We start from the raw sequence: 22575 nt of genomic DNA on the forward strand, positions 1-22575 counted from the left end.
GGTATTAGCTGATACTAGTACCTGTTTGAAGTAGATAGTTGTTGGCGAATTAAAATGCATTGCATTTTGAGGAATTAAATATACATCATGCTGCACAAAAGACAGAATCAGTCGCAAAACCAATAACATGTATCATTCACAGTTTAAATAAATATAAATTTCCACCTCAAATTGTTGAAGACTTGTATACATTCCTTCATGAAGTTTAGCTCTCATTGTGCCAAAATCCATTGGTTCTTTAATGATTTCATAGTAACCCTCAACCTTGTCATGGTTGTAGTATCCATCAGCAGGGTTATATGAAAAAAGAGATCAAATACAAATGCATATGGAAACTACCAATTACATACCTTTTCAGGGTCAACAGGTTCAGCAAATATTTCATAGGTGTCTCTCCTAACATTAGAAAGATAAAAAGGTTCAAATATGAATATCATATATATATATATATATATAAATTGACCAAACCTCTGTAATATGTCAAGAATACGCTCTAGTATAGGTTTCTCTGGCATACTTGAGGGTTGATCTTGTATTGGAGTATAACCAGTGAAGGGTGCTGCTTTATCATCATATGGTCCCTTGGTGATGTTTTCATGTAAAGCAATTTTCTGTGATTGCTGTGCCTTGCAAGCATCCAATACACCAGATAAACGTGAGCTCCTCCTCTTCCCTTGTTTCCACTTTGACATTCCTGTTTTTTTACTGTAAAATGCACCCATATATAAAATCAAACACACTTTTTATTTTGAATCTTTGCTATGAGAAAGAGAAACTCACCTTGTGCTGGCCATTCCAAACACTGGCAATCTATAGGGGATTTGTTTGTGATCACCAATCACATTACTAATATATATTAAGAGGTACATAAAGCTATGACTGTATTTCTTTTTATGCAAAAGATTTGGTGAATCTTCCAGACATGGAAAAGAAAATGCAGTTAAAGTAAAAACACCCCCTCCCCGTCTGCTTGCCTGTCCAGACCTTTTTCTATTTTAAGTTGTATTTCTTCTCAACTTCCAAGTCAAAATATTGAAAAGAAACGGAGGAAACCATGGGACACATTGCACACAATTACAGTACACCGAACAAGGATGTCTGTTCTAGTTTTGTCTCAATCACATTCCATTGCTGTGCATCAAATGTTGTCGATGTAAACAAACGAAGAAATCAAATATCTTAAAGCCATCTTCTTCCCTGTAAGAAAGAAACATTAAAGAAATCAAATACTTCACAAGTTGGGTACATAGTAAATTTTGCTATGGTATTTTGATTTTTTTTAAAGATGTATTTTGACATTGCTAAAGATTATAAAATATATAATTAAAAATTAAATAAAATACTTAAAGATTTCTTAACTCTTCTTATCTATATTTAATCTAATATTTATATTTAAATATTTCATTAAATTAGTGTCACCTTTAATTAAATCACAACTCAATTATAAAAATATCAGAATTTTAAATTATAATTAATATTATTATGATACTTTTATCTTTTCATATTTTTATACACCTTTAAACAAAATAATCAAAAATTCAAAAATCAAACACACATTCAATTAAAAAATAAAATATTTTCTTCATAAAAGCTAGAAAATTAAAGAAATTTCAACATAAGGTAAAATAATAATAATTATTCCGGGGGAAATAAAATATAAAAGGCAAAAAAAAGCTGAAGAAGATTTGGACATTGATATGATACTATAAAATACAAGGGGTGCGGTGCGGGTCAGGCGCTGACGGTTGACCGCTGCCGTTGAGAATTGGATGCGGAACGAACGAACTCGTCTAAAAAGGACGCGACTCACTCTTCTTCATTTGCCCACATTGCTTGCTTTGGTCCCTTTCGAAACAGCGCCTAACCCTTTCTCCTCGCTCTCTTTGTTTTTTCATTTGCTAACCCTTTCCCTAATTCAGTCCCCCCGCTCTCTTTGTTGTTTTCCCTTTCTGGAGATCTCATCCGGTAATCATTTAATTTCATTCTTTAAAGCTTTTAATTTGCGCTTTTCTTTCTATATTTTCATTATTAATTCTCTATCTCTTTCATTGTACGCATCTATAATTTCTGTATTTTTTTAGTGGTTCAATTCCAGAAGGTGGGTTTCTTAAGTTTGTTGAATTTTATTAATTATTCAATTGCTCGCAACTTTCTTAGTCTATTATGCTTGTAATTACTACAATTATACCATAATTACCCAAAAAACGACGTGCCCAATGCCCATTCTATGTTAAGCATACATAGTATTCATCGCTATGCACTTTTCTATCTTATGTCAAAGAATGATGCTTTGAATGCTTCTTCGTGCTCGCTTGTCTACACTTCACCCCCGTTTTAATGCTTTCCTGTTACACCTACTAAGCTCCCTGCTTTAGATTTTTTTCCCCTAATTTTGTAATTTATTATCAGGGTTTCTCTGTCCCTTTTAAATTTCTTTCCTTTTTGAGCTCAATTTCTTAATTTATCTGTTACTAAGTGCATGGAGAGGGATATTGTATTCTTTTGCCTGGTTTCAATGGCACTTGCCTGTCTTTTTTGCTAACCTTTTTTCTGTTCTTTTCAGTTTCTTTTTGCTTGTATGATTTGTTCTTCTTTGACGGATGGAAGAAGACTCGGAAAGAAATTCTCAAGATGTCCCTTTGCCCGGCACTCCCGGCCACATGGAGGGTGGTGGTTTGGTCGGAGATCATTCTGGCCTGCCTGCTTTGTGTACCCTATGTCGAAGAAGTCTTGCACCTGAATATGAGGCAATGCCTGATCTTGAAACCGTTGGTCTATGTGGGGACTGCAAATTTTTGTTGCTTGAGGACCTTGATACACCTCCTCAAGTCTATAATAGAAGACGACAGGCTCGAAGAAGAAGGAATCGGCAGAGCAGTTCTGAATCAATCGAAAATCTTTTCTCACAACAGTTTTCGCATATGATTACTCTGTTGAGGCAGAACCAATCCACTGTCTCTGGCTCCGAAGATCAAATTATGGATGGTGGTTCCAGTGCAAGGTCATTACGACGCAGTAGTTCACGCACAACTCCTAGCAGTTCTAGAAGATGGCGGCGTGTTATCTCTGATTCTGATAGTGATGGTTTTGATAACCTGGATTCCTTTTATGGTGAGAGTGAATCAAATGTTAGTTTCAGTCGATACAGGTTATTTCGGGGTGAGAGTGATGCGATATCTTTCAGTACTTATGGAGGGGACTCTGATGCTTCTATGGATGGACACAGTTTCCTGGATACAGAAATATTTGTTCAAGCTGAGAGGAGTGATATTAACAGTGACACTGACACTGATATTGATCCAATGAATGCTGGTCTGAACCAATGGAACTGGGATGAACCAGAAGAAGATGATGAAGGGGATGAAGATGGTGAATGGGAAGAAGCGGATGCTGAGGAATATGTGGTTGGGCATACTATGTCTAGAACTGGACTTCTAAATTTGTTTACTTCAAGTCCTCATGAAAGCAATCTCCCTGCTTTTAATTTCCGTCGCTCCAGAGCTGGCTTTGAACAACTGCTTGACCATCTGGCTGAGACTGATGGCTCTAGGAGAGGAGCACCTCCTGCATCTTTATCTTTTGTGAATAATCTACCTCGTGTCATTGTCAGTGATGAACATGAGAAATCTGATGGTTTGGCCTGTGCAATCTGCAAGGATGTTTTGCCTGTTGGCGCTGAAGTAAACCAGCTTCCTTGCCTTCATGTCTATCACCCTTCTTGTATCTTGCCATGGTTGAGTGCACGGAATTCATGCCCTCTTTGCCGCTATGAGCTTCCTACTGATGACAAAGATTATGAACAAGGGAAACAAAATATGAATAGTAGGATGAGGATGCATGAAAGCCAGCAGCAAAATGCAAGTGAGGACAGTTCCTCTGAGAACTCTGATGAAGCTGATGCAGATGAAGCTTCTGAATTTGGTCCACATCAATCACATGATGTGCCACATGTGGATCCTACCATCAATAGCTCTTCCAGGGAGATTGGTAGAGACTGGCTTTTCCGTGCTGCTGCTCCCGTTGCTGGTATTATTGGTGTTGTTCTTATCTTATGGTTAGGCAAGCCACTAATTGGAAGAAGAGGATCAATACCGTCATGGGGCCAGCATCAAATTCAGGTTGCAAATGCATCATCACTAAACCAAAGGGGCAGCAGGGGTAGGAGATGGTGGTCTCTCTTTTGAGAGGCTTCAGTAATCTGGTGGTCCAGACTCAAATTATGTATTTATATTCTAATTTCACCCGTGGATTGTTGTGAGTGCAATCCTTGCCATCGCATTGGTATATTAGTTTCATTATTTATTTTGGTTTATTATGTCAGTTTCTGGCCTCGGGAGCCGAATTGGACATGGTTATAGTTTGCTATCCCAACTGTGCTGTGCTTGCCCAAGATTTCTTTCAATTGACTGGACATTGATTGATTATCAGTAACTGAAAACCTAGTTGCCTTTAAATGAATGGATATGACTGCTTGACGAGTGCTCAAATGCCTGAGTTGCTTTTCTTGTTAATATTATTGACTGTGTTATTATGTATGATTGGATTTAAATGGGGCTGTGCTGCAAAGAAGAAAATCAGGATGCAGGGCAGGTGGGGTTAATAAAATACAAACAAAACCAAACAAATTCTGGTAAGAGGGTGAAAGGGAAGTGACTTTCCCTAGACAGAAACTCAAAAAAGTTCTTCCGAAAAGTTGGAAGGAAAAGCAATCGGTGAATGCAATTGAGAAATTAGTTCCTCAAATTAATTTAGTCCATACTGTTAGAAAGAATCAAACAAAACCGATACTATTAAAAAGAATTAAACAAAATCAAATTTAAATAGATTTAATATTTGTTATTTAACATAATTAATATTATTTTTTAACCAAAAGCGAAGTCCATCATTTTATTTCCTTTTACATTTTTCCTTGATCACACTCTCCCATGTTTCCAAAATTTCTTATTATAAGATCATTCTATCCTGATTCCCCTGCTGGAAATGTTATTGGCATTTGAAGGAGCAGGTCGGATGCCATATATAAAACATTTCTCCAATCTTGCATTGGTAAGCCCTCCTCCTGAGTGGAGGCCTTGGAATTGATTACTAAATAATTTTAAAATTTGTGGCTTCATAAAAAACTAAATTTAAGTCCATCCATCCATTCCCATTTTTGATGGTATGAACATTAACATGAATATGTAACAATCTGCTGATACAGAAATGGTATCAAGAGATAAAATAAATTACTATCAGCAGTATTCATGGTTGCAGGGCCTGACAAACCATTCATCTAATCTACTCGATCTCTCCGGCTGTTAGTTACCAAAAGGACTAGTGATTGCTAGTTTTAAAAGAGTATGTTGAGATAGAGAATAATCCATCCTGCCATGGAGAAAACTGCAAATATATGAACCCAGAACAACGAAGCTGCTGCCTCCTTTCCGTATCCTCTTAAATTAGCAACAGCACCTGCAATTGCAACACAATTCCCTTTGATATTCCATGGACCAACAAGAAATGATGTTTTACAACATGTTTAGACTGAGGAATGATATTTTACCAGAAAGAACAGATGTTGGCATAGAATGCTGAAGGAGTAAGACAAATCTGAACATTTTATCATCAGCAGGAAGGAAACCAAGCTTATCAGCCAGTGTTACAATGCCCAGCCCTGCAGGAGGCACCAAGATTAACCTCCCAATTATAATAGCCACCAGTGTTCGGACACCAATTCTTGAACTTCCAGGCCCTGGTCCTGTAAATCATGCAACATGCTTTGGTTTGGTATGTAGGCCTTCTCAAAACATGTACCGACAAAAATGTTTTAACTTACCATCAACAGGGTTGCCTCCTAATGCCAACAAGATGCATGGAATCATAGCTTTCCTGTTTTAATCAAACACGTTAACTCATCATAGAACCAAATACCAACACACCATCATTAATAGAAAAAAAAAAAGCAACTTATTTTCATCAGCCTCAGCAAAACATACCCAAGAATTATACAACTGTCAGTAAAGAAATAAAGTGGAGCATCTCTTGTAAATATTATTTTCTTCAGAACAGGCACTGCACCTATTACCATAGCTAGGATCTGCACCAAGTATATACACCAAAATAAGACAGATATTTAATCACACAAAAAAAAAGTTCGTTGGAAGCAAAGCATGAAAAAACCAAACATGATCTTCACCTTTCCTTTGTTTGAATTGTCTGAATCCATTGATGAAGCCTCTTGCTCCAGCAATGGAACATTCTCTGGAGAGCCATCCTTCTGAGGGATCTTAAGGGGAACATTCCCATCTTCATTGTCAAAAGTACCTTCCGGGGGAGGGGCTAACATATGAAATACATATGTGTAGAGAATGATTGCACCAACCTACCATTAATTATAGGTCAAAACTCCTCCATAGAATGTCTATTTCTTAATAGCATACATACATACATACATACATACATACATACATACATACATACATACATACATGCATGCACACACACACACATGCACAGATACATACATACATACATACATACATACATACATACATACATACATACATACATACATATCCACTGTCCAAATGAAATATATGCAGTTCCCTGAGTGCTACATGTTTCAGTGTCGCCAAAAGGATTGGATGTATCTCTACATAAAGCTGCAATCAGAACAAGTGGTACGTTCCCAATGTTTCCTGCAATCCAAGACACCAGTTCATACAAAATTTGCAACAGAAAAGGATAATATATATATCATAAATCAAGTGAGCATAAGAATATAAGATAATGCATATTAGTTTTGCACATGATGTAGAGGGCTTACCAATTGCAATCTGTATGATTGAGAACTTGAAGTATGGATATGGAGGTTTGACTAAGGTGACAACAACATAACCTATTATAGAGCCAGAGACTGCGCCTAAGAAAACATTCACCGGAATAAACCACCTGCAAATGCATTGCAATATAGCATTGGTTTTCGATTATATATAATATATATATGTATATATATGAAACTAACAAAGAAAAAAGGCGATGGAAAATCATACCATTGAAGCATTTTATGTAGAGTAATAGCCAGGGATTCAAATAGCGGGACGATATCAGAATAGCGGCCGTTATATAGCGGTAGCGGCACCGTCCGAAACCGCTTTTGCTGAAAATAGCGGTGTGAAGCGGAGTCACGCCAATAGCGGTGGGTCGCGGCCGCAACTTAACGGGTAACGGCCAATTGCGGCAATAACGGGCCGCTATTCCCGTTATTTTCCATTACAGTAAATCTTAAAAAAAAGTCATCCCCTCAAACAAAAATCGACAGAAACAGTGAAAAACAAAAGGGAATATATTCCCCACCTGCAAAGTACAAAATCAGAGAGCTTTCAATTAAAAAAAAGTAAAAAGAAGTCAAAGAAACAAAAAAAGTAATCAAAACTCAAAACCAATAGAAAAAGAAATATGAAATTCTGTTTCTTATATATGGGCAAACAACAAGCAGCAGATGAAAGCAAGGAGCCGAGCCAACTGCCGAGGACTTGAATCTGAAAAGCAAACCCATCTATTTCCTCTTCGAAGTACTTCTAGGTTTCTTCCAGTTCTTTCTCAGCCCTTCTAAGTTCTAAGCCAGTATTCCTTTACCTGGTTTTTCACACTTTCAAGTTTCAACAGCAGTAGAGATTCGGCCATTTTTGTTGATAGTCTGATGAGTTGGAGGCTTGGAGCCTTGGAGGCTACTGGTTAGGGTTAGGGAATAGAAAGAATCGTTTCATTTTCTTTTAATTTTTCTGTTTTTGTTTATGTTTGTGGCTTTATTGGCAATTGGCATGCTGCTCTGTTTTGTTTCTTCTTTGACTCTTGTTTTACTCATTAATTAGGGGCAGCCACCGTCCATTTTAACCACTAGAAAATAGGCATGTAAATTGTGCTTTTATCCACCTATCCATTGTTAAAATTTGTCTTAAAATAATTATTTGAAAATTTCTTTATTAAATTTAAATATATATATATAAATTTCTGGACACAATTTTTAATATGACATGGACTTCATATATAAAGTTGTGTTCTCATATCATATTAATAAAGATTTATAAGTGCTAGAAAACATTCTAAAATCATTAAAAGTGAATTTTTATAATTATAATTATAATTACTATGTTTTACAATAAGTTGTGCGAATTTGAAAAAAAATCACGATCGCGATACCCGCAGTGACTGCAATAGCGTCCGTTATGTCCGCGACCGCGACAAACGCGACGCGACCGAAAACGCGACCGCGACCGCAATTTAAATCCCTGGAATAGCTTGTCCGAGTTGAGAAAAGATTAAACACGGCAGCAAAAGTGTAAACACTAACTGCATATGAAGTAATAGATGAAACAATGTTAGATCAGTGAGTATACATTTGCCGAAAAAACACCCAATATTTTGAGAATAAAAAAAATTTACCCCATTTAAAAGCTTTCTGCCATTTGCAGGAAAGATATTAACATACTTGGAAGCCATCAAGAAACCCAGGAAACACAAAGTGAATACTTTTGCTACTGGCAAAACTGCTATCTTTATGCTTCCTAACAATGATTGTCCTCCAGCTGCTGCTGCGGTGGTCGCCGCCGCTACAACAGCTGCCTCCTTCAGCGACGACAGAAGAAACCTTCCCATTGTTTTTCTTTCTTTCTATTTTGAGTGCTTGTTATCTATATATGTATATAGTATATTTTAGTTCTAACTTCTAGGTTATAAAACAACTAGGAAGTTGACATCCAATGAAACTTATCCAATCCATAAGAATTAGAATAGAATAAATTCGAGAGAAAAAAAAAATTCAGATACGTTTTCTATTTAGTGAGATATTTGTTGTGGGTTATATTTTTTATATATAGTAATGTTTAAGTTATGAAAATAGTCCCCCTTGCCGGTCTCAACAAATTCCTATATATATTTTTAGGAAATTTCCTCATTTGTTTGTCAGTGTTGGCATATGGGTGGGTCGACCTTGTTTTTTCCCTTTACAACATCTTAACTTTTCTCCTTTTTCTTTCTCAATTATTTGGTAGCATAGGAAGAATGTTAAATGATGTCAATTATTAATCCCAAGAAATGTAGATAAAGCCATAGGTGCTAGCAAGTAGGTTGTGGTTGAATAAGGCCTTTTTGTTACTAGTGTTTATGGCATTTCCAGGACGTTGCTCAGCCCCAAAACTTAAAACCTTCTAAAGTAGAAGCAGCATGCAGTGTGATACGTGGTACTGAGCCTCGCAATCACATGCATTATCTTCAATATCCAAACAAGATTTTGTATATATTTATGGATAACGACAACTAGGGAACGAAGTTTCCTCCGTATTTTCCTGCAAAATTTATTTATTCCAAACCTGCCATCCATCCATCTCAAGTAGTTAATCGCTTCGATGATTTTTCATTTATCACATTAAAAGTACTAACTTAGATATGATGTTATGTTAATTTAATTAATAATTAGAGTATATTCCAATCAATAATTGCATTGGAAATAAGCCGTAAAAGTGTCATGAAGACCTTTGTATTAATACTAGAATTATATTTTATTCTCTCTATTAAAAAATAAATAAATTAATTCATGGATGATACTTTTAATAGAAAAAGATCAATTTGTTCTGTAATCTAACGTAAATAGATTAATTTTTTTATTTTTTAAATAATAGAAATAAAATAAAATTTAACTCTTAACATAAAGATATCCATAATACTTTCACGCAAATGTCCAGCAACACCATCAACACATTGCGCAATACTACAATTAATGGCTATTGTAGACCCTGGGGTCAATGAATAACACAAACATACAACAACCATGTTTATTAGTAATACTTAAGATAAAACAACATAACAAATCAAAACAAAGCATTAATGATAGTTGATTCAAATACAAAAGGACCTACTATATTATTATTATTATTATTATTATTATTATTATTATGAAATACGTGTTTTGAAGGAATAAAATTGACTTATAAATTAATCACACATCTGTTTTGCCATAGGTAAAAGCAAACTTTTCCTATAAACAATCAACACTGCACCTTAGCATAACGTCTTGTATGCCAAGTAGCTAGGCTTGCACGATTATATTTTATCAGTAAGATTTATTAGATTATTATTGAAAATGGGTGAGTATTTGATCAAGTCGAGTTGAATCGAGTCAAAAAATTTTGAGTTAAGTCGAGTTAATGAATCCTGTTATTTATACTTAATGTTGTGTTTATATGGACTGATTATTTAACAAATAAATAAAATACAATATTATTTAACTATATAAATAATATAATGGTTTTCTTTTAATTTAATGGGTAAATATTTATCAAAACATTTATCAAAATGCGTAGTTTTGCCTTTTCTTATTCAAAGTTTCAGATAATTCGAATTGTATAAATCATATTCGAGTTAAACATAAAAACTTAATTTTTTATTTGAGTTGATCCAAATAATTCAATTAACTCAAATAATTCAAACTATTTAATTCAAAATTTAATTTTTTTTATCAAATTTTTAAAATCGAATCAGATTTTACTAACCCTAACTATATATATAGAGTATTACTTACACATTATAAATTTTTTAACGATTTTTTAATAAAGAAATATGAATTGATACATATACCTTAACTTATATGCATAGTATGGAATAAAAACATTAGTTTTATCTTGCATATATATATTATATCAGCCATAATATATAAAATGTATACATACAGATCAAAGACAGAGAGCCCAATTATGAAAAAATGACACTGAGCCTATTATAAAAAGAAATGGTAAACTATGATGATAGTCACCTAATTATTGATAGATTTCTTTTTTAATCGTTCGATTATGAAAAGTTACAAAATAGTCATTTAACTATTTGATTTTGTCTTTTTTTATCACCAGCCATTAAATGGCTAACATAAAGATGACGTTATAACTTTTAAACTTGATATAATAGTAACTTTAACCCTCAACATTTATATATGATGTCAATTTAGTCTTAATTCTGAAAATTTTAACCTTTATTTACACTTAATGTAATTTGATCATTTTTGTATAGTTTTTTTTTTGTAACCCTTTCACCTAAAAAAGCTAAATAATAGATTTAGTAGTTAAATTTTATCGAAAATATGTCAAAAATGAAAGCACCCAAAAGTGATTTTTTTTATCTTTTCCCATTCTTTTAAAATTAACCCTCAGTGTCACAAAAGAAAAAAGAAGAAAAGCTACAAAATAGAACAAGTTATATAAAGAGTAAATGTTGAGCGTTAATTTTTTTTAAATAAAGACTAAATTGACACAATATATAAATATTGAGAATTAAAATTACTATTATGCCAATTTTAAAAGCTTCCAAGTATTTTCCTGTTAGTAATTTAATAGTAGGTGACCAGAAAAAAAATTTAAATAATTAAGTAATTATTTTATAGTTTTTTATAATTGAATAACAAAAATAAAAATTACTAATAATTAAGTGACTATGAATGAAGTTTACTAAAAAAAATCAAAGACAATTAGCCCAGTTATGAAAAGGAAAATAGATCAATGTATATATGGATCAAAGACAGTGAGCCGAATCTGATGTCTCCAGGCAAGGGAATTTGTTTAGTTTGGGCTTCGTGTGATCTACAATTATGAGCCCAACCTATAGCTCTCAGTTCAGTCCCTTAAACCCTAACAACGTTTCTCTCTTCCTTGCTCTTTTCCCTGCTTCGTGTCCTGTCCTGGGTTTTTGATTTGTAATCTTCTCCCCTTCACATTTCAATGGCTTTCCTCTCTGTTTCTAAGCCTTACCATTTGAATCTGAAGCCCTCCAGAATCTCAATCCATCTTCATTTCTTCACTACAACCCAAGATCCAACCCAAGATTTAAACAATGCGCCACCTCAACAGCAAGAACAACATGTTCCCAACAATCGCAGAACCCCGCGAGGTAAGGCTCGGAACCCTGAGAAAGTTGAGGATATCATTTGTAGAATGATGGAGAACCGGGCTTGGACCACCCGCTTACAGAACTCCATCCGTGCTTTAGTCCCTGAATTTGACCATGCTTTAGTTTATAACGTTCTCCATGGTGCTAAGAACTCCGACCATGCCCTCCAGTTCTTCCGGTGGGTTGAACGGGCTGGATTGATACACCATGACCGTGAAGCCCACTTGAAGATTATTCAGATTTTAGGTCGAGCTTCTAAGCTTAATCATGCTAGATGTATACTTCTGGACATGCCCAAAAAGGGCGTTGAATGGGATGAGGATTTGTTTGTTGTTCTGATTGATAGTTATGGTAAAGCTGGTATAGTTCAAGAAGCTGTCAAGATATTCCAGAAAATGGAAGAGATGGGTGTGGATAGGACCATTAAGTCTTATGATACTTTCTTTAAGGTTATATTGCGACGTGGTCGATATATGATGGCCAAAAGGTATTTCAATAAGATGTTGAGTGAAGGGATACAGCCTACTCGTCATACCTATAACATTATGCTTTGGGGCTTCTTTTTGTCGCTGAGACTCGACACTGCTAATCGGTTTTATGAAGATATGAAGACTCGGGGCATTTCACCTGATGCTGTGACTTATAATACAATGATTAATGGATATACTCGGTTCAAGAGAATGGAGGAAGCTGATAAGTTGTTTGTAGAGATGAAGGCAAAGAACTTAGCCCCTACAGTAATTAGCTACACTACCATGATAAAGGGATATGTTGCAGTGGAACAAGTTGATGATGGGTTGAGATTGTTTGAAGAGATGAAGTCCTCTGGTATAAAGCCTAATGCAACAACATATTCGACTTTATTACCAGGGCTGTGTGACGCGGGCAAGACGACTGAGGCTAAGACTATTTTGAAGGAGATGGTGGAGAGTTATATTGCACCAAAGGATAATTCTATTTTCATCAAGCTGTTAAATAGTCAGTGCAAATCTGGCGACTTGAATGCAGCTGCTGATGTGCTCAAGGCAATGATTCGATTGAGTATTCCAACTGAGGCTGGTCACTATGGTGTCTTGATTGAGAACTTTTGCAAGGCGAATGAGTTTGATCGGGCAATCAAGTTGCTGGATAAGCTTGTTGAGAAGGAAATTGTCCTGAGGCCTGAAAATTCATTAGACATAGAAGCTAATGCATATAATCCATTGATTCAATATCTATGCCACCATGGTCAGACAGGGAAAGCAGAAGTCTTTTTCCGCCAATTGATGAAGAAGGGTGTTCTGGATCCTACTGCATTTAATAATTTGATATGCGGGCATGCAAAAGAAGGTAATCCTGGTCTTGGTTTTGAAATTCTAAAGATCATGGGTAGGAGAGGGGTGCCTAAAGATGCAGATGCTTACAAATTGCTCATTGAAAGCTACCTAAGGAAAGGTGAGCCTGCTGATGCTAAAACAGCTTTGGACAGTATGATCGAGGATGGGCTTCTTCCTGATTCTGGCATATTCAAGTCGGTAATGGAGAGTTTGTTTGAAGATGGAAGGATTCAAACCGCCAGCAGAGTTATGAAGAGTATGGTGGAGAAGGGAGTGAAGGAGCATATGGACTTGGTTTCTAAGATCTTGGAAGCTCTCCTCATGAGAGGTCATGTTGAAGAAGCCCTTGGACGAATCGAGCTACTAATGCAAAATGGGTGTGCAACCAATTTAGATAGCCTTCTATCTATTCTCTCTGAGAAAGGGAAGACTATTGCTGCTCTCAAGTTGTTAGATTTTGGTTTAGAGAGAGACTGCAGCATAGATGTTTCGAGTTACGAGAAGGTGTTGGATGCTCTCTTAACTGCCGGAAAAACTCTCAATGCGTATTCAATATTGTGTAAAATAATGGAGAAAGGAGGGATCACTAACTGGAGTAGCCTTGAGGATTTAATCAAGAGCCTTAACCAGGAAGGGAACACAAAGCAAGCCGATATACTCTCTAGAATGATTAAAGGAGGGGCAGCAGCTAGTGGAAACAAGAAAGGGAAGAAACAAACAACTGTTGCTAGCTAAATTACCTTTTGATTAGGGAAAAAAAAAAGCTTTAGATAATTCTATTGTGGGAATACGACGATCTTGAGTTTCATTTGCAGAAAGCTCATAGCCTGATTTGCAGTTCGATACTTTCACTACCCTGGATTTTTCAGGGTCACATAGAATCTTTGCGTCTTGTGGTTCAAACTTTAAGCAATTCAATTTTAAGGAGAAAAGGAGAAAGATAGTACGGAACTGTGAGCATGAAATATGCATTTGCTCCAACATCTGTCTTGTTTGAGAATTATGTAGCAGTTTTTTTAATAATCTAGAGCATCTGTTTTCTATTTGCTCCTTTTGGTATTTGGAAATTCTTTATCTACCAGATTATTCATGATTTCTTGATCGTTTGGAATCTCTATGCCCTGATTTTTATGTTCAAAGCTTAGGAATCCTTCAAGTTTTGAAGGTTGTATGGATGTTTTGATTTTTTTCAAGTAAAACGTAATCAGGCATGTGGAGTACACTGTGCACACATTAAACATTTCAAATATTGTTGGTTTTGTTTGATATTTCTATAGATAAGTATATTGATGTTTTTATAATAAAAAAAAATATTTATTTTTATTGTTAAAAATTGATTTATTTACGTTAGAATGTTAGAACGAGGAATATGTGATACATTATATATAATTGTTTAATTATTTTTTCAAAAATGTCAACTTTTAATAATAGAAATGCATCAAATTTTTAATAAAAAAGAATGAACTTATTCTTTAGTATAATATATAAAGATTAATTTATTAAAAAATAATTAATTTATGTTTAAAATAAAATATAATCAAGGTAAAATTACATGAAACGAATGTAAATAGCTTGATAAAGTAAAACGGAGAAAATGACCGTGTAATTAGATGGAATGAAGAAACTAAAATGGTAACAGGCACGTAAAAAAGGAAATTTGGTTTAAACTTTAAAGTGGAGCGTTGTTGGGCAGTTTCAATGACACATTTCCAGCTAAGACTGCTTTGGCAGGCAACATCATTGTCATTTGATCATTCATTCATTAGCCATTGCTTTCTCTTCTCACTCTGATTTCCTTATTAGACGACACGTGTCTTTTGATGCTACAGAGCTCACTGCACTCATCCACACACCCTAATTTCTCTCCAACGCAGCCAGCCCACCCTTCCTTTTCTTTCACCTCTCACCAATCCTTTTCTTTCACCTCTCACCACCACTCAGCAGTCAGCATAGCAGTAAATACGTGTCCTTTTTCCTACCTTGCTCCTTTACATACGCCTGTTTGTTTTAGGTTGTTGTTTCTCCCAAACTCAAACCTCAGCTATGTCAGGTCTGTATAATCACCGCTTCTCCCCTGTCCGAACTGCTTCTCCACATATTAGAAACACCCCCGACATTGATAGGTACTCCCTACTCTCATTACCACTTTCTCCTCAACCATTTCAATATTAACAATATCAAATGTTTTCTTTATTTTTAATCGGATTTTGCCTTATTTTTCCTGTCTTCAGTAATCAACTCTTATCAGAGCTGTTGGCAGAGCATCAAAAGCTTGGTCCTTTCATGCAAATCCTTCCCACATGTAGCCGACTGTTAAATCAAGGTTAAATTTTTACTCTCTCACGCCCGGATCTGGTTTTTTTTCTTCTTCTTGTAGTTAGATCATTCTGATTGAGTGTAGTAATGAGATGGCCCTTTCTATTACCTATATTCTCCTCGTTTCTGATGGTCTTGGCTTGATCATGTACTTAAAGCAATGTTTGTTAGCTGGCTAAGTGTTCTAATGCGAAACAGAAGTTTATATACTTTACCTGCTAGTTTGCCCCACTACAACTGACGTTAGCAAAGTTTTTGCTTTTGTAAGGCTTTCCTTGAAATGTTCAATTAATAAGGATCTGTTTTATTTTACTTGTGCTTGATCTCCATACTTTACAACCTTCATTATCCATTGTGATCCTTTTATGTCTCTCTAATTTGATTGTGATTGCTATACTGCCTTCACGCCTTGATATGTTTATGTAGCTTCATTTTATGGTGTTCATATGCAGAGATATTAAGGGTCTCTGGAATGATGTCCAACCAAGGATTTGGTGACTTTGACAGGATGAGGCATAGAAGCCCCAGTCCCATGGCTTCTTCAAACATTATGTCAAATGTTTCTGGAACTGGATTAAGCAACTGGAATAGTCTTCCTCAGGAGGTATTGTTTTTATTCTTGTTTGGTTAATTGAATGTTTTCTTTTATATGTACATCATAAAGATCTCAAACAAACAATAAAGTTTGAAGTAATTTCTCTTTCTATGACAAATGAGCTTTAAAGTCACTTCTTACACTAATTATTTTCTGCTTCAAATCACAGGCCTTATCAAAGAGATTATGAAGTTAGTTTCCTGCTACTTCCTTTTATACTTCATTGCATACTATAGCATTCAAATTGCCAGAACAGACACTATATGTACTGTTCCTCTACAAGTGATCCATTTGAATATGTTTTGCTGTATGCATTGTCATAGGTAAAAGTATCATGGAGGCCCCTGCACTATTGCATTTTGTTCCCTCTGCTCAAAAAATGAGCAAATTAGTCCATGTACATTATATCAAAGAGCAATTTGATCCTTCTATTAAAAATTTAATCCATTTCTACTGTTGAAAAATGGCCCTTATACCTCAGCATGAGGTACATGTGATATGCCATGTGTCACTGTTTGGTTATTCTGTTAACCATGCTTTTGTAACGGTACAAATGGATGAAGATGAAATTTTTAATAGAAAGGGTTACTTTGCTCTTTGATCTAACATATAGGGACTGATTTGCCTATTTTTTTAATAGAGGAGGCAAAATGCAATCTGACTCGTAAACAAGGGCTTCCATTGTACTTTTACCATTGGCATATATGTTAGTGCAAGTAATTGTTTTTTACTTCAAATCTATGGCCTTTGGTTCTGGTTGCAAAGTTCAATTCAACAAATAAGGAAAAAGGCCAAATTATCACTAAATGGAAGCCTTTTTTCTCAAATGGTGAATATCTGGGTTTCTTTTTAACCCTTTTGGTATCTGGTTGATGACTCTAAACAAAAAGATTATTTATTTAGTCTCCAATAGTTTACTTGACAATGAACCATCTTAACATAGATGGGGTCCAAATGGTATTCTATAACATGCTTTAAGTGCAGAAGTCTTTGCTCAATATAATGGCTATTGATCAGATCCTTTCTAGTTGCTAAGATGTATTCAACTTTTTACTATTTTATCACATTTTAGTACCTGATCTTTAATGAAGCATTGGGAAAATATTATCTTGGAAAGTTGAGTTAGTGTGGTTATTTCAAGCTAAAACTTGTTATCAATTCATGTGCCACTTACAGTTATGTGGATTGAGCCTTCTGATCTTTTGTATTTTGACAGAGACTAAGTGGACCTCCTGGGATGACAATGGACTGGCAAGGTGCACCGGCAAGCCCTAGTTCATACAATGTGAAGAGAATTTTGCGTCTTGAAATTCCTGTCGATACATATCCAAATGTAAGCTTCATATGAAAACTGCTAGTACATTAGATTAAAATTTGTTTGTTATCTGTACTGTCATATTCAATCGAATGAAACATATGTTTTTATGAGTATTTGATGTTTAAACTCTGCTTTCTTTATACTTTTACTTGCTAGTTCAATTTTGTTGGACGACTCCTAGGCCCTAGAGGCAATTCTTTGAAGCGGGTAGAAGCTACTACTGGTTGCCTTGTATACATCAGAGGCAAAGGATCAATAAAGGATCCAGACAAGGTAAAGCCAGAAAAGTAGTCTTGTTTTGACATAAAAATCAAATAGTTTGGATAATAATTTACCATCTTTTTCCATCTAAAGGAAGAGCAGCTCAGAGGTAGATCTGGCTATGAGCACCTCAATGATCCACTCCACATATTAATTGAAGCTGATTTACCTGCTAATTTTGTTGATATAAGGCTCAGACAAGCTCAGGAAATTGTAGAAGAATTACTGAAACCTGTGGTATGTATTGCAATCTTCGATCTTCTAAATTTGTTAGCCATATCCACAGCCATAGCCCATAGGTCACTCTCATATATGCTTCCATCTTGAAACTCCATTATTGGCCTTTCTTGTATTAGCTGTTTCCTCTGTCAAAAGGCTTCTGTACTAGGAGAAAAATTGCATTTTACCTCCTCTACTCAAGAAAATAGATAAATTAGTCCTTGTACATTAGTTCAAAGAGCATTTTAGTCTTTTCTTTTAAAAAATTCATCACTTGTACTATTAAAAATTAGTATGGCTAATAGAGTAACTAGATAGCGATACGTGTACATCATGTTGACATATAGGGATAAATTTTTAACAGAAGGACAAGTTTGCTGTTTGATCTAACGTATAGGGACTTGCTCTTTTTTTGAGTAAAGAGAACAAAATAAAATTCAACTTATACTACAGGGGCCTTCATGGTACTTTTACTTGCTGTAGAATTATTTTTCCTCGATATTCATACATGTAGGATGAGTCACAAGATTTTATCAAGAGGCAGCAGTTGCGTGAGCTGACGATGCTGAACTCGAATTTCCGAGAGGAAAGTCCGGGTCCAACTGGTAGTGTTTCTCCTTTTAATTGCAGTGGAATGAAACGTCCCAAAACAGGACGCTGAGGGTTTAAACAATAAAATCATCTGAGTTGTTTCTACACTGCCTGCCCCCAGGATTCAAAACCAAATATACCCTCTCATCTGATGCAATATATCAGTCCAGCACAAGTTGAAATGATTTGGGCTAACCAGTATATCTCTGGGGAGCTTTGTAATGATCCTTTCATTGTTTTTGTGTTTTGAACAGAAGAGAGAGATAGAAAGTTGGTTCTTGCATTTTAGATTTGGTGAGGTCAGTTTTGGTGTAAAACTCGATACATCCATTGGATTCATTCTTGTGTTAGTAGCTATAAGGTGTGTGCAATAATAATATAACATGTACTTCTTGTGTTGCAAGCAAATCATCAGGGGTGGTAAGACATCTATGAGTTGGGCCTATTATACTCTTGGGTTTATGGGGAGCTAGAGAAGCAAATGGATTTAGCAGAGCATTTCAACCCATCTCTTAATGGCTCGATAGAGCCTGGAATTTGAATATTTGTCTTCACAAATGAATGTAGCAGCAGTATTCCAAAATATTGGGACCATTTGATTTGGCTTAAAGTACTTGGTAGGTCCCAGGGACTAGATCAATTTAATTTTAATTTCTCTATTTGTAAATGGATCAATTTTCTTTATAATTTTTTTTTCAATAGTAGTTTAATTTCAAACAAAATCATACAAGTTTATGAACTTTGTTAAACAGTAAATTATATTTTTTAATCAGTTTATTTGAATCTTGTAGAGTGATTCATCCAAAAATAGAGGGACTAATTTGATTAGGTCTTATTGAGGTTGTGCATAAAGCATCTCCAGAACGCAAGCAAGCATTCAAGTTAAGATGACTACGGAAGCCATGGCATGTTACAATCATCCAATTCTACAAACCATCGTATTCCATATCTTGCAGCTGTTATAAGTCTTCAAGGAAAGAATTGGAAGTAATAAACTCTTTATTTCAATATTAAGTAATTAGTCCCTCACATAAATAAATAAAATAAATTAATCCCTATCAATTAACCGTAATGTTAATGTTTTTCATCAGTTATATAAAATTTTGATTGTCATAATTACAAATTTAGAGCCTCAATGTTTAAAATTTTGACCTATTTGATCAATATAAAAAATAAAAGGGATTGGAGAGGTATTTCTATCAAATACAAAATTTTGATTGCTGTAAATACAAATTTAATTTCAATGTTTAAAGTTTTGAAAAAGACCAATTTGATCAATATTGAAATTGAGAGGGACTGAATAGGTGTTTTTACCGAATACAAAATCATGTTTTAGAAGGAAAAAAATCCAACCTATATAATTAGCCTTTATGTTTAACATTTTGGAAAAGACCAACGTGATCTGTATCGAAATTGCTTAGGACTGGAGAGGTATTTTCACCAAATACAAAATAATGTTTCAATGGAAAATTTTCCGACCTGCCGGATTCGAACCAGCGACCTAAGGATATCAGTCAGGAAGGCATCCCACTACAGTCCTCCGCTCTACCAACTGAGCTAAGGTCGGGTTGCAAGTTTGCAGTAAGAGATTCAATTTTTATTTATTAGTAGAATTTAAAAGCAAATTCCCACACAACCCTATTTTTCACTCTTCGCCCGAGGCTCAACAACCATCTTTTTCCATCTCTGCATATACGATCTAACATTCTGGTATTCCCTTTTCAACTACATTTCTCGCTTTCTCTTTGTATATCTTTGCTCCTCCTTTTCATCATCATCTTACCTTAGTCACATTTTTCTCTCAACATCTCTTTTAATCATATATAATAATTTTTATCTAAAATGAAAGATTCTGTGCAGGTTTAGATTTAACACTTTGCAGAGTTGAGTTTTGAGGAAACAAGTTCGACCAAATCACTGAAGCGATCCATCAAATGGCTGCTATGGCTCGGTATCTTTTCTCGGACCTGCCGAGACAATCACCTAACATGACTGATACCTGCCGTCTCAGATCACAACCACCTCATGTTGTTTCCTTCCCAAGAAACCAACCGTTCCGTTTTCAGTGTTCTCAGATGTCCATTCCCAAGCTACGTATTTCATGCGGCGGAGGAGACGGTGGAAACCATGGAGTTGGTGGTAGCGGAGGTGGTGGCAGAGGAGGAGGTGGCGGGTCCAATTCCAGCGATGATCCATGGAAGCGTTTTGGCATTCTGGGTCTTTTCCTAAGTGGATGGAGAGACAGGGTTGCAGCAGATCCGCAGTTTCCATTCAAAGTTTTAATGGAAGAGTTGGTGGGAGTCACTGCTTGTGTTCTTGGAGACATGGCTTCACGTCCTAATTTTGGTCTTAACGAGCTCGACTTCGTTTTCTCAACTCTCGTTGTCGGTTCCATTATGAATTTCACTCTTATGTATCTTTTAGCACCAACAGCTTCCGCAGCTTCTTCAAGTCTCCCTTCTATCTTTGCAAACTGTCCTCAAAGTCATATGTTTGAACCGGGTGCTTTTACCTTAATCAACCGTTTCGGGACTTTTGTCTATAAAGGAACTGTGTTTGCTGCTGTTGGACTGGCTGCTGGACTTGTCGGGACTGCAATCTCAAACGGGTTGATCACGATGAGGAAAAAAATGGATCCCACCTTTGAAACACCCAACAAGCCTCCTCCTACCTTGTTGAATGCCATCACCTGGGCCATTCACATGGGTGTTAGCAGCAATTTTAGGTATCAAACCTTGAATGGGATCGAGTTTGTGTTGGAAAAGGGACTTCCCCCCCTTGCATTTAAGTCATCAGTGGTGGTCCTGAGATGCTTAAATAACGTAATTGGAGGAATGTCATTTGTAATACTAGCAAGGATGACTGGGTCTCAGAGTGTTGAACAGAAGCCAGCAAACATAGACAAGGAGAAGGAGATGTTGATGGATGGTGGTGTCAATATGGAGAACAATCAGTCGACTTTTAAGTGATTTTTACCCTTTTTTTGTTTTTTTCTCGTCCTTGGCTGTTTTTTGGCATTTTCTTTGCCTGACTCTGTAACTTGGACGTAGCATGTGATCACAATGTTTGTAATAAGATCCAAGATGTCTCAGTTTGAAGTTATAGTTCATGTGATCATAATATTTTGGGTTATGGTGTGCTTTTCTTTTCCCTTTTACTTCAAGTGCTATATATATCTGTCACAGATGCATTTCAATTTCAAAGAGATTATTAAGTTATGGTTTTCGAAAGCTTATTGCATTCCAAGTTTTAGTGAAGTCTTGAGAAGAAAGTTTGACAATATGAAAGCTAGCCTAGAAAAGGAGTAGCTTTATAAATAGAGGATCTGTTTTATTTTACTTGTGCTTAGTATCCATGCTTCACAACCTTAATATCCATTGTGGTCCTTTGATTAATTTGATTGTGGATGCTATACTGCTTCCATGCATTGATATGTTTATATAGCTTCATCTGTTTTATATATACATACATAAATAATAGTCTTCATACGTAGAAATATTTCTGGTCTCTGGAATGATGTCCAAGAATTTGGTGACTTCGACAGGATGAGGCATAGAAGCCCACTCCCATGGCTTCTTCAAACATTGTGTCAAATGTTTCTGGAACTGGATTATGCAGCTGGGATAATCTTCCTAAACTAAAGAGGTATTGTTTTATTTCTTGTTTGGTTAATTTGTGTAATAAGCGATTAATTTATGCTTTTAATTCTTTGAAAACACCATTAAAGTTGGAGTGTCTAAAAGTTGGAAAGGAGAATCATAACATGCTGAAGTCTCTGTTTTCTGACATCGTAAAGATCACAAACAAACAATAAAGTTTGAAGTAGTTTCTTTTTGCTTTTTTAGTATGACAAATGAGCTTCAAAGACAGTTCTTACACTAATTATTTTCTGCTTCAAATTGCAGACCATATCAAATTGCGAGAGCACACATTATATGCACCGTTCCTTTACAGGTGACCCATTTCAATATGTTATGGTGTATGCATAGTCATATATGTGAGTTCGAATAATATTTTCCTTCTCCGAATCTATGGCTTTTGGTTCT

General features: G+C 35.5%; 6 protein-coding genes and 1 non-coding gene across 9 annotated transcripts; 4 read left to right on the plus strand and 3 right to left on the minus strand.

Moving 5' to 3' along the window:
* Positions 1-50: 50 nt before the first annotated feature.
* LOC107935945 (histone acetyltransferase GCN5-like) lies at positions 51-701 on the minus strand. Its single transcript, XM_041087338.1, has 3 exons — positions 469-701; positions 351-396; positions 51-264 (listed from the first exon to the last, which is right to left on the minus strand). The coding sequence occupies exons 1-3, from the start codon at positions 690-692 to the stop codon at positions 133-135; spliced, it is 402 nt and encodes a 133-aa protein (XP_040943272.1). The 5' UTR covers positions 693-701; the 3' UTR covers positions 51-132.
* An 841-nt stretch (positions 702-1542) lies between these two features.
* On the plus strand, positions 1543-4487 carry LOC107935984 (uncharacterized). The gene is made up of 2 exons (XM_016868619.2): positions 1543-1965; positions 2564-4487. Exon 2 carries the CDS (start codon positions 2601-2603, stop codon positions 4182-4184), a length of 1584 nt encoding a protein of 527 aa, XP_016724108.2. The 5' UTR covers positions 1543-1965; positions 2564-2600; the 3' UTR covers positions 4185-4487.
* Positions 4488-5121: 634 nt separating this feature from the next.
* LOC121213939 (protein PIN-LIKES 6) lies at positions 5122-8879 on the minus strand. 2 transcript variants are annotated; one of them, XM_041087354.1, is made up of 10 exons: positions 8425-8879; positions 8281-8331; positions 7032-7060; positions 6806-6930; positions 6556-6677; positions 6176-6361; positions 5976-6076; positions 5816-5868; positions 5543-5737; positions 5122-5451 (listed from the first exon to the last, which is right to left on the minus strand). In XM_041087354.1, exons 1-10 carry the CDS (start codon positions 8635-8637, stop codon positions 5330-5332), a joined length of 1197 nt encoding a protein of 398 aa, XP_040943288.1. In that variant the 5' UTR covers positions 8638-8879; the 3' UTR covers positions 5122-5329. The 2 variants fall into 2 exon arrangements, with proteins under 2 accessions (XP_040943288.1, XP_040943279.1); XM_041087345.1 differs by having other exon boundaries at positions 6544-6677.
* A 2689-nt stretch (positions 8880-11568) lies between these two features.
* LOC107935990 (pentatricopeptide repeat-containing protein At2g37230) lies at positions 11569-14272 on the plus strand. Its single transcript, XM_016868628.2, has one exon. It carries the CDS (start codon positions 11745-11747, stop codon positions 13962-13964), a length of 2220 nt encoding a protein of 739 aa, XP_016724117.2. The 5' UTR covers positions 11569-11744; the 3' UTR covers positions 13965-14272.
* Positions 14273-15081: 809 nt separating this feature from the next.
* Positions 15082-18937, plus strand: LOC107935988 (KH domain-containing protein At2g38610). The gene is made up of 7 exons (XM_016868626.2): positions 15082-15352; positions 15461-15552; positions 15998-16149; positions 17357-17473; positions 17615-17731; positions 17813-17956; positions 18453-18937. The coding sequence occupies exons 1-7, from the start codon at positions 15273-15275 to the stop codon at positions 18597-18599; spliced, it is 849 nt and encodes a 282-aa protein (XP_016724115.2). The 5' UTR covers positions 15082-15272; the 3' UTR covers positions 18600-18937.
* A 980-nt stretch (positions 18938-19917) lies between these two features.
* Positions 19918-21631, plus strand: LOC107935983 (protein RETICULATA-RELATED 3, chloroplastic). Of its 2 annotated transcripts, none has more exons than XM_016868617.2 (2): positions 19918-20239; positions 20390-21631. In XM_016868617.2, exon 2 carries the CDS (start codon positions 20464-20466, stop codon positions 21496-21498), a length of 1035 nt encoding a protein of 344 aa, XP_016724106.1. In that variant the 5' UTR covers positions 19918-20239; positions 20390-20463; the 3' UTR covers positions 21499-21631. The 2 variants fall into 2 exon arrangements, with proteins under 2 accessions (XP_016724106.1, XP_016724107.1); XM_016868618.2 differs by having other exon boundaries at positions 19918-20091.
* On the minus strand, positions 20003-20096 carry TRNAY-GUA (transfer RNA tyrosine (anticodon GUA)). Its single transcript has 2 exons — positions 20060-20096; positions 20003-20038 (listed from the first exon to the last, which is right to left on the minus strand). It is a non-coding gene; the product is annotated as a tRNA-Tyr (tRNA).
* Positions 21632-22575: the final 944 nt, after the last annotated feature.

Source organism: Gossypium hirsutum, chromosome A02 (genome assembly GCF_007990345.1).
Source record: "Gossypium hirsutum isolate 1008001.06 chromosome A02, Gossypium_hirsutum_v2.1, whole genome shotgun sequence".
Lineage (NCBI taxonomy): Eukaryota > Viridiplantae > Streptophyta > Magnoliopsida > Malvales > Malvaceae > Gossypium > Gossypium hirsutum.